At 41.4% G+C, this 14,656-nt stretch overlaps 1 protein-coding gene across 1 annotated transcript; it reads left to right on the top strand.

Moving 5' to 3' along the window:
• Window positions 1-1,663: 1,663 nt before the first annotated feature.
• Window positions 1,664-13,447, top strand: LOC118360241 (TAR DNA-binding protein 43-like). The gene is made up of 5 exons (XM_035739538.2): window positions 1,664-2,679; window positions 10,133-10,296; window positions 10,395-10,535; window positions 10,659-10,829; window positions 10,933-13,447. Exons 1-5 carry the CDS (start codon window positions 2,439-2,441, stop codon window positions 11,413-11,415), a joined length of 1,200 nt encoding a protein of 399 aa, XP_035595431.1. The 5' UTR covers window positions 1,664-2,438; the 3' UTR covers window positions 11,416-13,447.
• Window positions 13,448-14,656: the final 1,209 nt, after the last annotated feature.

The raw sequence follows: 14,656 nt of genomic DNA, 5'->3' as shown, positions 1-14,656 counted from the left end.
GATACCTGTGCCAGCCGTGACCAGTAAACCCATGAGGCCCAGCATTGGCCCAGCATTGTACGGGTTAGGGGAGAGTCCTGCCGGGCATGATGTCCCTGTCCCATCACGCTGCCGGAGCAGCTCCTGTGGTGGGCCAGGCACACGGTCACTAAGGCTGCATTCCAGACACTTGAAGGACACACCTTCAGCCCTCAAATTAAGTGGATACTTCTGATGATGTATCATGACATCTGACAAGTTTACACTTGCAGGGTGAGGGAGGAAGGAATGAATTTTAAATGGACTGCCCTTGCCCGGAAATTCATCACTCGGAAGACAATTGTGTTTTCAGCCACCGGGTGCTTTATGTGCGCTACAGTCAATCATGATTGCATGTTTACTTATATTAACTATATAATTATTCATATACACATACTGTATGATAGGTAGCAAATTAATTCCCTAACTAACATCAGCCTGCCTAGCTACTTCTGAAGAAGGAAACATTTTTATTTCTACAATTTCCAAAAGCTAAACAAACAAAAACATCATTATTTTTATGAGATGTGTCTGTGCATTAGTAGCACAATTTCTAACTTATTTACATTCGTTTTTACTTGCTCTTGTTTGTTGACTACAATGACTGGAACAAACTGCAAAAATCACTGAAGCTGGAGACTCTCTCTCACTAACTTTAAGCACCAGCTGTCAGAGCAGCTCACAGATCACTGCACTTGTACATAACCCATCTGTAAATAGCCCAGCTAACTACATTATCACCATACTGTTATTTATTTTGCTCCTTTGTACCCCAGTATTTCTATTTGCACGTTCATCTTCTGCATCTATCACTCCAGTGTTTAATTGCTAAATTGTAATTATTTCGCCACTATGGCCTATTTATTGCCTTCTCTTCCTTATCCTACCTCATTTGCACACACTGTATATAGACTGTAAAAAATGTTTTTATTATTTTTTATTATTGACTGTATGTTTGTTTATTCCATGTGTAACTCTGTGTTGTTGTTTGTGTTGTACTGCTTTGCTTTATCTTGGCCAGGTCGCAGTTGTAAATGGGAACTTGTTCTCAACTAGCCTACCTGGATAAATAAAGGTGAAATTTAAAAATGTAAAATATAAAAATATTGAAGTTGAGGTTTTAAAGTTGTTTTAAGGTTTTCGCAGACTTTTCTTGGCGGATGTTACAATCGTCACAAATTGAATTATGGAGAGTTTCAGGACCCGGAGTGGACATTATTGTACACTCGCAAACTCAACTAAAAACAAGGGCTGAGGGGCTTACTTTGCAAACTTCCCTTGCTTAGCTAATCATTTGGACCACCCTCCATGATGGCGACGGGGATTCCCCCAAGGGCATAAGGCGAGGGTAAGTGGACAAGGGTGTGTCTTTTAAGTGTTTGGACCGCACCCGGGAGTTGCAGCGATGGGACAAGACAATTGGGATATGACAAAAAGGGTGTCAAAAAAATAAATTCAATTATTTAAAAAAAAATGTGGATTGGTATAATTTGTATGTAATAAAATGTATACAAAATGTAAATTAATGTATACAAAAGTGTATGTAACTTTGTATACTTTTATTTAAAAATGCATCGGGCGCTTATGGGGTGATTCTGGTAAAATGCCGGCAAAGCCTGCTGAATTCCGGTAGACTGAAACGGTCTGAGGTACTTGGGCCGATTCTGGTCAGTCATTCATTTTGATTCCTGGCCGATTCCTCGTTGTTGGGGAGATACAGGATATTCGTTTAAAGAGTATATTAAGTAGAACGTAATTAGATACAGGCTAAAATATGTAATGTTTTTTAAAGAGAAACGGCGCTGGCAGACAGGATTTAGTTCATCCCGGTCTCTGGCCCACACTCCAGTACAGGAGGGTGCGGTAATGCACCATACCGTTGGACGCCAACCACCGATGAACCCCACCGAAGAAGCGGCCATTTTGTTAGACGTTTGACGGCTAGGGAGATTAGCTGACGCCTTTCGTATTGTTTTTTTTTTTACCTTACCCTCACAAATTGGAGGTGTAATTACACTGGTTCTTATAATTGATCAAGTATAATTTATTTTGCGAACAGGGTCGACCTCGTTTTTAAAACCGTAAAGAAGTTAGGACAATATTTTGTGTATCATATTCGTGCGAGATCCTGCTAACCATTCATGTTGCAAGCGTGTGCGGTGTTTATTAGCCAGGAACACAGGGCCTTTTCAGCTCTCATGGCCACCATCTATCGATTTTTTTAAACAGCTGTCTGCCCCGTGAACGCACAAATTATCAAAACTTTTATCTTTCACCCAATTTGTATTACCCAAATTAGATTAGACTCCTTGAATATCGCTTTGCTAGCTGGTTTTGCTAGCTAATCGACAGAACCCCGCGTGCGCCATTAGCTGTGAATTAGCAATTAGCTAACTACTTCCTAATCTAACTTCGAGACCATGGCAGAGTTGTACATTCGCGTGGCAGAGGACGAAAACGAAGAGCCAATGGAGATCCCATCGGAGGATGATGGGACTGTTTTGCTGTCAACGGTTGCAGCCCAGTTTCCCGGAGCGTGCGGCCTACGTTACAGGAACCCTGTGTCTCAGTGCATGCGAGGCGTCCGTCTAGTTGAGGGTATCTTACATGCACCTGAGAATGACTGGGGTAGTCTGGTGTACGTCGTCAACTACCCAAAAGGTAAGGTGTGTTTTCGTTTAGAGGCTACGTTGGTAGTTAACGTTAGCTCGCCAAATGTAGCTGCATGGTTGCTGGTACCCGTACTATCTAGTTAGTTAACGTTACTTGCTAATGTTAGCTAGCAACTAGACCAATATGTACTCGTAAGGAGTCTAACTTTACCCCCTTGGTCCACTGACCTTGTTATTTTCAGAGGTAGACTCGATCTGGCAGCCAAATACATCTACATGAGTCGATTCTCAATTGTGATACGGTTCTAGAAATACAAAGCCCTTTAATTTTACAAAAGCAAAATACACACTCATAACTGGATTTATCACAATTGTACCCGACAGTATTTTTCAGTGACAACACGTTTATGGCGTCGTCCTTCCTTGACACGCAGGTATTTGGAACGCTAGGTAGCCAATTGGCACAGGTGGTCCCGCTATGTTCGGTCCATTACACGCGCTGTAATGGAACATGGCCATGTTGGAACACTCGCATGTTGATTTGAATCAATTCTATTTTCGCCAGGTCGAAAAGCATGAAACATTTATGGCAATTTAGCTTGCTGTTGGTGGCTAATTTGTCCTGGGATAAAAAAATATTGGGTTGTTATTTTGCCTGAAATGCCACAACTGACTGGAGTGTAAAAAAAGAGACTCCCTTTTTCTGGACCCTGTCTTTAAAATATACTTTGTAAAAATCCAAATAACTTCACAGATCTTCATTGTAAAGGGTTTAAACACTGTTTCCCATGCTTGTTCAATTTATTTGTATTTTTTATTTCACCTTTATTTAACCAGGTAGGCAAGTTGAGAACGAGTTCTCATTTACAATTAAGACCTGGCCAAGATACAGCAAAGCAGTTCGACACATACAACAACACAGTTACACATGGCGTAAAATAAACATACAGTCAATAATACAGTAGAAAAATAAGTCTATATACAATGTGAGCAAATGAGGTGAGATAAGGGAGGTGAAGGCAAAAAAAAAGGCCATGGTGGTGAAGTAAATACAATATAACAAGTAAAACACTGGAACGGTTGATTTGCAGTGGAACAATGTGTGAAGTAGAAATAGAAATAATGGAGCAAAATAAATAAATACAGTAGGGGAAGAGGTAGTTGTTTGGGCTAAATTATAGATGGGCTTTGTACAGGTGCAGTAATCTGTGAGCTGCTCTGACAGCTGGTGCTTAAAGCTAGTGAGGGAGATGTGTTTCCAGTTTGAGATTTTTGTAGTTCGTTCCAGTCATTGGCAGCAGAGAACTGGAAGGAGAGGCGGCCACTGGAAGAATTGGTTTTGGGGGTGACCAGAGACCTATACCTGCTGGAATGAGTGCCACAGGTGGGTGCTGCTATGGTGACCAGCGAACTGAGATAAGGGGGTACTTACCTAGCAGGGTCTTGCAGATGACCTGAAGCCAGTGGGTTTGGCGACAAGTATGAAGCAAGGGCCAGCCAGCGAAAGCATACAGGTCGCAGTGGTGGGTAGTATATAGGGCTTTGGTGACAAAACAGATGTTACTGTGATAGACTGCATCCAATCTATTGAGTAGGGTATTGGAGGCTCTTTTCTAAATGACATCGCCGTAGTCGAGAATCGGTAGGATGGTCAGTTTTTTGAGGATATATTTGGCAGCATGAGGGAAGGATATTTTGTTGCCAAATAGGAAGCCAATTCTAGATGTCATTTTGGTTTGGAGATGTTTGATGTTAGTCTTGAAGGAGAGTTTACAGGCTAACCAGACACCTAGGTATTTGTAGTTGTCCACATATTCTAGGTCAGAACCGTCCAGAGTAGTGATGCAGGCAGGTGCATGCAGCGATCGGTTGAAGAGCATGTATTTGGTTTTACTTGTGTTTAAGACCAGTTGGAGGCCACGGAAGGAGAGTTGTAATGGTATTGAAGCTCGTCTGGAGGGTTGTTAAGTGTCCAAAGAAGGGAAGGAACCATAAACAATTAATGAACATGCACCTGTGGAAAGTCGTTAAGACACTAACAGCTTACAGACAGTAGGCAATTAAGGTCACAGTTATGAAAACTTAAGACACTAAAGAGGCCATTCTACTGACTCTGGAAAACACCAAAAGAAAGATGCCCAGGGTCCCTGCTCATCTTCCTGAACGTGCCTTAGGAATGCTCCAAGGAGGCATGAGGACTGCAGATGTGGTCAGGGCAATAAATTGCAATGTCCATACTGTGAGACACCTGAGACAGGATGGACAGCTCATCGTCCTCTCAGTGGCAGACCACGTGTAACAACACCTGCACAGAATCGGTACATCTGAACATCACACCTGCGGGACAGGTACAGGAAGGCAACAACTGCCTGAGTTACACCGGGAACGCACAATCCCTCCCATCAGTGGACTGTCCGCAGTAGGCTGAGAGAGGCTGGACTGGTGGCTTGTAGGCCTGTTGTAAGGCAGGTCCTCACCAGACATCACCGGCAACAACGTCACCTATGGGCACAAACACACCGTCACCGGACCAGACAGGACTGGCAAAAAGTGCTCTTCACTGACGAGTCGCGGTTTTGTCTCACCAGGTGTGATGGTCGTATTCGCGTTTATCGCCGATGGAATGAGCGTTACACCGAGGCCTGTACTCTGGAGTAGGATCAAGGTGGAGGGTCCGTCATTGTCTGGGGCGGTGTGTCACAGCATCATCTTTACTGAGCTTGTTGTCATTGCAGTCGATCTCAACGCTGTGCGTTACAGGGAAGACATCCTCCCTCATGTGGTACCCTTCCTGCAGGCTCATCCTGACATGACCCTTCAGCATTACAATGCCACCACCTTTGTTCAGGGACATAATTATTCAATTTTTGTTAGTCACATGTCTGTGGAAATTGTTCAGTTTGTCTCAGTTGTTGAATGTTATGTTAATACAAATATTTACACGTTAAATTAGCTGGAAATAAATGCAGTTGACAGTGAGAGGATGTTTCTTTTTTTTTTTTTTTTAGTTTATGTAAATGTATTTTGCAACGTGTCTGGTATGGTCAACATGTAACGCTAACCCTATAAAGGTGTATCAATTTAACGTTTTGAAAATCACTTCTGTAATAATGAAAGATAATGTCCTTTAAAGGCCTGATTGGTGGAGTGCTGCCAAAATGGTTGTCCTTCTGAAAGGTCCTCCAATCTCCGCAAAGGAACTCCGGAGCTCTGTCAGAGTGACCGTCGGGTTCTTGGTCAGTTCCCTGACCAAGGCCTTTTTCCTCCGATTGCGCAGTTTGGCTGGGCGGCTACCTCTAGGATGAGTCTTGGTGATTCCAAACCTCTTAATTTAAGAATGTTGGAGGCCACTGTGTTTTTGGGGTCCTTCAATGCTGCAGCAAGTTGTAGAAACAAATCAAGGATGATCAATGGAAACAGGATCCACCTGAGCTCAGTTTTGAGTCTTAGCGAGGGTCTGAATACTTCAAAATAATTTCAAGGGAAAGTCAAGGGATGTGAATGCTTTCAGATTGCGCACTGTACATCTGAAATATCTGTCTCATTGTTCTTTCTGTGACAGGTACAGTAACCCCGTGTCTCAGTGCATGCGTCAGATCTTTGTTTGCGCTGGGTGAAGTCTGTTTTTTTGGGGAGCAACATGCACCTTCTAGTAACATGTTACAAATGCAGACTCACAAATAGCAATATTTATTCTTGACTTTTAATTGTGAAAGTAAGTCTAGTCAAGTCTTCCCTTGCTAGAAAGTTGGCTAAACAGTCTATTAGCTTCCCACATTACCATGTGAAATAATCTGATTTATAATGAAATAATATGCCCTGCCAATTTTTTATGCTTGGCCTGTGTAACTGTTATCCCGATTTGATATGCTGCAATGTTTTCGCATATCAGATAGTGTCCATTTTTAGCCACGGAGGGGGGGGAAGCATAACAATTTCAGTCACAGTTCATATAAGGAAGTCAGTCAATTGAAGTAAATGAATTAGTCCCTAATCTATAGATTTCACTTGACTGGGATTACACACATGGATCTGTTGGTCACAGATACCTTTAAAAAATGTAGGCGCGTGGATCAGAAAACCTGTCAGTGTCTGGTGTGAACACCATTTTCCTCATGCAGTGTGACAAATCTCCTTCGCATAGAGTTGATCAGACTGTTGATTGTGGAACGTTGTCCCACTCCTTCAATGGCTATGCAAATTTTTGGGATATTTCCGGGAATTGGAACACGCTGCCGTATGCATCGATCCAGAACATCCCAAACATGCTCAATGGGTGACATGTCTGGTGTGTATGCAGGCCATGGAAGAACTGGGATATTTTCAGCTTCCAGAAATTGTGTTCAGATCCTTGTGACATTGGGCCGGGCATTATCATGCTGAAACATGAGGTGATGATGGCAGATGAATAGGCCTCAGGATCCCGTCACGGTATCTCTGCATTCAAATTGCCATCAATAAAGTGCAATTGTGTGTTGTCTAGTTTATGCCTGCCATAATCCCACCGCTAGTTTATACCATAATCCCACCGCCACCGTAGGGCACTCTTTTCACAACGTTGACGTCGGCAAGCTGCTCGTCCACACAATGCCATACATGTCTGCGGTTGTGAAGCGGGTTGGACGTAATGCCGAATTCTATCAAATTACATTGGAGGCGGCTTATGGTAGAGAATAGAGGTCGACCAATTATGATTTTTTTTCAACGTCGATACCAATTATTGGAGGACCAAAAAAAGCCGATACCAGTTAATCGGCCGTTTATTTTTTTTTTTTAAAGTGTATTTTTCTATATATATATATATATATATATATATATATATTAGTAATAATTACAATTACAACAATACTGAATGAACACTTATTTTAACTTAATATAATACATCAATAAAATCAATTTAGCCTCAAATAAATAATGAAACATGTTTTAAATAATGCAAAAACAAAGTGTTGGAGAACAAAGTAAAAGTGCAAATGTGCCATGTAAGAAAGCTAACGTTTAAGTTCCTTGTTCAGAACATGAGAACATATGAAAGCTGCTGGTTCCTTTTAACATGAGTCTTCAATATTCCCAGGTAAGAAGTTTTAGGTTGTAATTATTATAGGAGGTATAGGACTATTTCTCTCTATACGATTTGTATTTCATATACCTTTGACTATTGGATGTTCTTATAGGCACTTTAGTGTTGCCAGTGTAACAGTATAGCTTCCATCCCTTTCCTCGCCGCTACCTGGGCTCGAACCAGGAACACATCGACAACAGCCACCCTCGAATCTGCGTTACCCTTGCAGAGCAAGGGGAACAACTACTCAAGTCTTAGAGCAAAAATTGTTTGAAACACTATTAGCGCGCACCCCGCTAACTAGCTACCCATTTCACATTGGTTACACCAGCCTAATCTTGGGAGTTGATAGGCTTGAAGTCATAAACAGCGCAATGTTTGAAGCACAGTGTAGAGCTGCTGGCAAAATGCATGAAAGTGCTGTTTGAGTGAATGTTATGTTGCACAACCTTCAATGTTATGTTATAATTACGTAAAATTCTGGCAAATTAGGCGGCCAAAACTGTTGCATATACCCTGACTCTGCGTGAAATGAACGCAAGAGAAGTGACACAATTTCACCTGGTCAAGAACAAATTCTTATTTTCAATGACGGCCTAGGAACAGTGGGTTAACTGCCTGTTCAGGGGCAGAACGACAGATTTGTACCATGTCAGCTCGGGGATTTGAACTTGCAACCTTTCGGTTACTAGTCAAACACTAACCACTAGGCTACCCTGCCGCCCCATATCAAAAAGTTTAGATTTCGTAACCTAATGCATCTGATAATAAGCAACAAGCTCTCTTGACAGCGGTGCTGCTTTCTCACACTTTTGAGGATTTGACATGTTATGGTGGTCATCAGAAAAGTTGTTAAAGCGGGTCTCAAAAAGCTACATTCACACGAAACGAGCTGAATTAAATGTAAAAGGCTTTGAAAATAAAAAAAGCTTGCAGTGTGCTCTGTTGACATTTCAGAGATATGCTTGTTTATGGGAGATCTTCTAAAAAATAATAGGAATTTTGCACTATATGAAGTGTATACTAAAATATGAACATGTCTATCTTACCTCTGTTTTATGGCCTCGAAGAAGGATGAGTTCAACTGTGATTTCTGTTAGTTTCGCCTTAATTCTCGCACAGCTTTCAGCCTAGCTGACGCAATGCTATTTTCCTGATTTTTCTTTTATTGGCCTCCCGTTGATTTAGTCGCCCTAATTGTGGCCATCCTACATGGGTAAAAATTAGATTTGAACCACTGATTTTCTTGGAGTATCTAAACATATCGGTCAAAATGTTTTTGGGGCCTCCCGGGTGGCGCAGCGGTCTAATGCGGAGCTTGTGGCGTCGCTATAGAGCCAGATTCAATCCCATGAGGCAGCGCACAATTGGCCCAGCTTCGTCTGGGTTAGGGGAGGGTTTGGCCAGCCGGATTTTCTTGTCCCATCTCCCTTGAATGGCTCCTTGTGGCAGGCTTGGGCGCCTGCAAGCTGAGTTCGGTCATCAACGGCTGGCTTCCGTGTTAAGCAAGCAGTGCACCTTGGCAGAGTTGTTTCGGAGGACGCATGGCTCTCGACCTTCGCCTCTCCCGAGTCCATACGGGAGTTGCAGCAATGGGACATGACTGTAACTACCTTTTTGGATATCACGAAATTGGGGAGAAAAAGGGTTAAAGACAGCCAAAAATAAGGTTATAATGTTTGGTTTGTTTGAACAGTCACTGCGATTTTATATATTATAGCAATGCCAAAAAGTATTAAATATTATTTAATGCCAAGCTAAACCGAGACAGCAAACTTGAAGTTGATTAGCTTCCCACATCGCCATTTGAAATATTCAGATTTATAATGAAATAATATGCCCTGGCAAATATTCATATACTTGCCGGTGTAATCTACAACATTATCCCAATTTGATAAGCTGCTTCAATATATCCCCCCCATCAGCTAAAATAGAATACTCTCATTATTTGGATGCAGAGAAAGCGCAAGCTGTTTTTACCAATAGCCTGGAATCTATAGTTATTACTTTTGGAGCGATTCTAAATAAGGCTACAATGTTTGGTTTATTGTTTGAACAGTCACTGAGATAAATTGTATTTATAAACGCAAAATAGTTTACTCTGATGCATAGCCTATAGGTCAGATCAAGGAACCAAGTGAGCTTCATTGCCTACACAATGCTGCCATGGCTACGCAAGGAATGAGATTTTACCTTTTTCATGTGGTATGTGAGTACGTAGAATGTCGGAGCGCACTCCAGCGACATTGCTACGCGTTAGGCGTAGCTCCGTAGGGTTTGTCTCCATAGGGTATACTAGCTAGATCTACCTAACATTTCTATTTCTTAGCTAGTTAGTTTGTTTAGGCCAATGACCAAGTATTTTAACATTGTTCTTCCTCCTGATTTTGTTTTATCACTGTATCATAATGTCATACAACATTTTGCATTCCTGTGTCAGATAACAAAAGGAAAATGGATGAAATGGATGCTGCCTCTGCGGTTAAAATGAAGAGGAGTATCGAGAAAACATCAGACCTCATTATCCTTGGTTTGCCTTGGAAAACGTCTGAGCAAGATTTGAAAGACTACTTCGCCACTTTTGGAGAAGTCATCATGGTGCAGGTAACACAACCTAATCAACATTTTGTTGAATGGTTGATGTACTTCATGGAGGTAGCATGCATGTCAATAATCATACCTCTCTCTGTCTCTCTCTGCAGGTCAAAAGAGATGTTAAGACTGGGAACTCAAAGGGTTTTGGTTTTGTTCGGTTCACCGAGTACGAGACTCAATCCAAAGTGATTTCTCAGCGACACATGATTGACGGAAGATGGTGTGACTGCAAACTACCCAACTCTAAGGTATTTAATCAATGTTTAGGAGTACCTGCTTATTTGAATCCTTTCCTCTAAAGTCTCAATTGTGTTCTATTCCCAGTTCAGGTAAAATATTTAAGTGCTTTCACTCTTTTATTGTCATGGTAGGCAGGTCCCGATGAGCCCATGCGCAGCCGTAAAATCTTTGTTGGCCGCTGCACAGAGGACATAACCACTGATGAGCTCCGGCAGTTCTTCATGCAGTATGGAGAGGTCACTGATGTCTTCATTCCCAAACCCTTCCGGGCTTTCGCCTTTGTGACTTTCGCAGATGACCAGGTATGTTTTTCGATGGCTGTTGCTCAACCTGTGGTGCGCAGATTATATTCTGGTTGGTTTGCTTGTTGAATCATCTCCTACACCCACCCCCCTCTCTGTCTAGGTTGCTTCAGCCCTGTGCGGAGAGGACCTGATCATCAAGGGTGTCAGCGTGCACATCTCTAACGCTGAGCCTAAGCACAATAATAGTAGGCAAATGATGGATCGTGGGGCTGGTGCGTTCGGGGGCCAGGGCTATGGCGGTGGTCGTGGAGGGATAGGGAGCAGTGGCAGTAGCGGGGTGAATTTTGGGGGGCTTAGCCTTAACCCAGCCATGATGGCCGCCGCTCTGCAGAGCAGCTGGGGCATGATGGGTATGCTTGCTAACCAGCAGGGTCAGACCAATTCGGCAGGTACTGCCGCAGCCGGGCAGACCAATGCCACCCGGGATCAGAGCCAGGCCTATAGTTCTAATAGCACCAGTTACAGCAGCCCCAGCTCCGCTAGCCTAGGGTGGGCTGCAGGCACCAACTCTGCCTCCGGCAGTGGCTTCAGCTCCGGATTTGGCACCTCTATGGAGTCAAAATCATCAGGTTGGGGAATGTAAAAAACTTTGATTTAAAGTCCTATTTCTAGATTAATCTGTTAAGTATTTTGAGGGGCAAGAAAGAGTTAGTCATATCTTATGTCCCTGCTATTTAAAACTATATTGCCTTTCATTTTGTTAAAGAAGACATTTGACTATTCATATGTTTGTGTGTGTGACTAATTCTGTAGGAAATGAGTGCACAGAGTGGTTGAAGTGTATAGTTCTTTAGGGGTAAACTGCTACACTACATGTCTTTTTTTTTTCTTGAGAAAAAGTTCTTTAGTTTAAGACGTGACATGATGACTCTGCATGCTAAGTAGATATTTCTGAGATGCACGAGTAATCACGAAAGCCCCCTAAACCACCTGTATATGGTCTTGAATTGGGCTTGAGGTTTAATCTCTGTATGCAGTTGATTGTCTTTTTTTGTTTGCTGTTTTATGGAAAGTCTCTTCAACAAGTTAACTCTTCTTCTTTTTTTTGTTGTTGTTGAATTTCCTGGAAAGAAGCCCCTCATTGGCAGCAATGTTTGACCAAACTCAGTATCAGTACCCCTCTTCCCATGTGTAAATGCTTTGCCATCAAAAGACACAGCTTCACTCTGCATATACTGTGTTAGACTGTGGGTGTTGTCTTTATCTCCCCTTTTTATGGATCAAAACATCTTGTCTGCTTTATCACTTGAGAACAAAGCGATTGGTAGTGGCAAGAGTGAGAGACTGAGTGGGAAAAGCAGTGTGTAAAGGACTGGTTGTGCGATGCTGAAGAGCCAGATGTCTGCGAGAGTTGAGAAGAACCTGTGGCTTTGTGCGAGTGTGTTCCATATGACCATCAAAAGGACATTCATCGTATCTTGAGATCCCGACGGTCTCCTTTCTCTATTTCTATCAAGCTTAATCTTGAACACAATGGAATGTTTAGCGCTATGAATATTTGTATCCTTTCTTGCTGTCTGATTTGACGTGGATGCTGTATGGTGTGTGTGCTTCATTTTCTTCTTGTTCCTACCCCTTTCCGTGTGAAAATGTGACCTGCTGTTGGTGATTGTCTGTGTTGAGAGCACTGGGGGAGCTTGGAGGATTGTGAACTCGGTGTGTCTTAAGAGGGTGAAGTGGCAAGCGTTTGACGAGCTATTGACATTTTGTGTTATAGTGTTTTTGAATGCATTTTATATGTTTTGTGAATCAAAGGGAATTCTCAAATAAAACAAAATTTGACCAGGTATGTTGCCTACCTGACAGTAATTTAGTTTAAACATTTTGGACTGTTAACATTAATTGAACTGCGAACACTTTAATTTGCATGTATAGGAACCTTGGACACTGCCGGCTCGGGTTTACATCAAAACCCCAGAGTGAAGTCAATTTTCAGGAAGCTGAAGACAGGAGTTTGATGCACTGTTGGTTGGGGGCAGGCAACAAGCCAATAGTGGAGATGCTACAGAATGCCTTATGTTTGAAAAGGGACTTCTTCGCCCCACTAACAAGACCCTTTGGACCACCCCATTGAAATTTAAAACTGACCATGATCAATTGGGCAGACGGTTTATACCGTCAAATTAGTCAATCTTAAAAGCAGTGCTAAAATGTAATCTATTTAACTAATTGCCTGCAATTAAGTGACAATCATGTTTTTGTTTTATTTCAGTCTGTTTTTTGAAGACATGGCCTGATTTTTATATTTTTAAAATAATAATTAAATCTGGCTTTTGAAAGATTAATTTGGTCAAATTAGGCTTTGTCTCGATACAGCCATTGGTTATGGTAAATGAAAGTGCAAAGATTTAAGTAAATGCTTATATTTCAAGTATTCTGTAGATTTCTTTTTGATTTGCTTTAAAATGTAAAATTTCAGTCTGATTGACAGGATATTCCTGAATTATTTTAACGCCGTAAAGGGGAATGAGTTGTTTGACTTGAGTCAATTCTACGGGGTTTTGGATAATTTATGATTGAACTCGCCAGCGGGAATCATATCACTTGTGTACTGATATTGACCTCTTTATTTTTAGTTCTCTAAAATGTAAAATAAAGTTTAACATTCAGAATCATTTGTTGTATTTGTCCATTTAGACAAGCTTTAAAAGTTTATCAGCAGCCAGCACCATATTTAGTGTCTGGTCAGAAATTACTGTTGCCATGTTTACATTTTATGTTGAGTCAGTGTGGCAAACTTATGCCAATATTAGATCAACATCTTTTATAGATCAACTTTGCAATTTGTTGAATTTGGATTTAGGCTCGACTCAATCCATATCGTGGAAGTTAAGTGCGATTGCAATTTAAAGGCAATGTTCTCGCGTTCGCAGCGACTGCGTTCATGGTAAAACACTGCATAAATCATCTCAATCGGAAATTACCTTTACATGTCAATCGTGCTTGAATCCTTAGCCTTGCTGTCACACTCCAATTCTCTCCTTTTAGATTGGGAGCAACTTGCTTATTAACCGGCTCACAGCCTCGTACCCAATAACTTCTTTCATGCAGCCAACATAACATTTTAACCTCCAGGGGGTGGCAAATCATAATAGAAGACCCTGATAGAATATAAGGCCCTAGGGGCACGACTTCATGTGTTAATTAATTTCATAGATTTTTAAGAACTTTTGAACATGCATCAATCATATTGAAATATGTCTCAAAAGTTGTTAAATATGTAGGATAAATAATTTCAAAAAGCATTAACTGACACATGGGTTATTACTATAATTGCCCATGGTTGATTCCAAGTTGCTGATTTAATTTCCATTTTGGCCGATGTCCACAAAAACCCAATTGCCAAACTGAGAATCATGCTAAAGGCGGTGTTTATTTTATGTAATGGGTACATTTGATAGTCTAAATTTAGCTGCCCAGGAATTGTTTTAACAGGCTTACAACCAAATTATTCTATCACTACTGGTATTATGATTTAACTTCTTGGCGCACCCATCCCGTTAGCGGGATTATTTTCGTCAACATCCGCTGAATTGAGGGCGTCATATTAAATTACTAAAAATTATTTCATTTTCATAATCACAAGTGCAATATAGCAAAACACAGCTTAGCTTGTTGTTATTCCACCTGGCGTGTCAGATTTTAAAAAATGACATAAAAAAAAAGCTTTACAGCAAAAGCAAACCAAGCGTTTATGTAAGGACATCTCTCTCAGCAGACATTTCAAACAGCTAGCAGCAAAGTAGATTGGTCACACAAGTCAAAAGCAATAAAAATGAATTGCTTACTTTTTGATCTTTAGATGTTTGCACTCACGAGACTCC

This window comes from Oncorhynchus keta, unplaced genomic scaffold (assembly GCF_023373465.1).
Source record: "Oncorhynchus keta strain PuntledgeMale-10-30-2019 unplaced genomic scaffold, Oket_V2 Un_contig_12920_pilon_pilon, whole genome shotgun sequence".
NCBI classification, from domain to species: Eukaryota; Metazoa; Chordata; class Actinopteri; order Salmoniformes; family Salmonidae; genus Oncorhynchus; species Oncorhynchus keta.
This window is presented reverse-complemented; position numbering and strand designations above follow the sequence as displayed.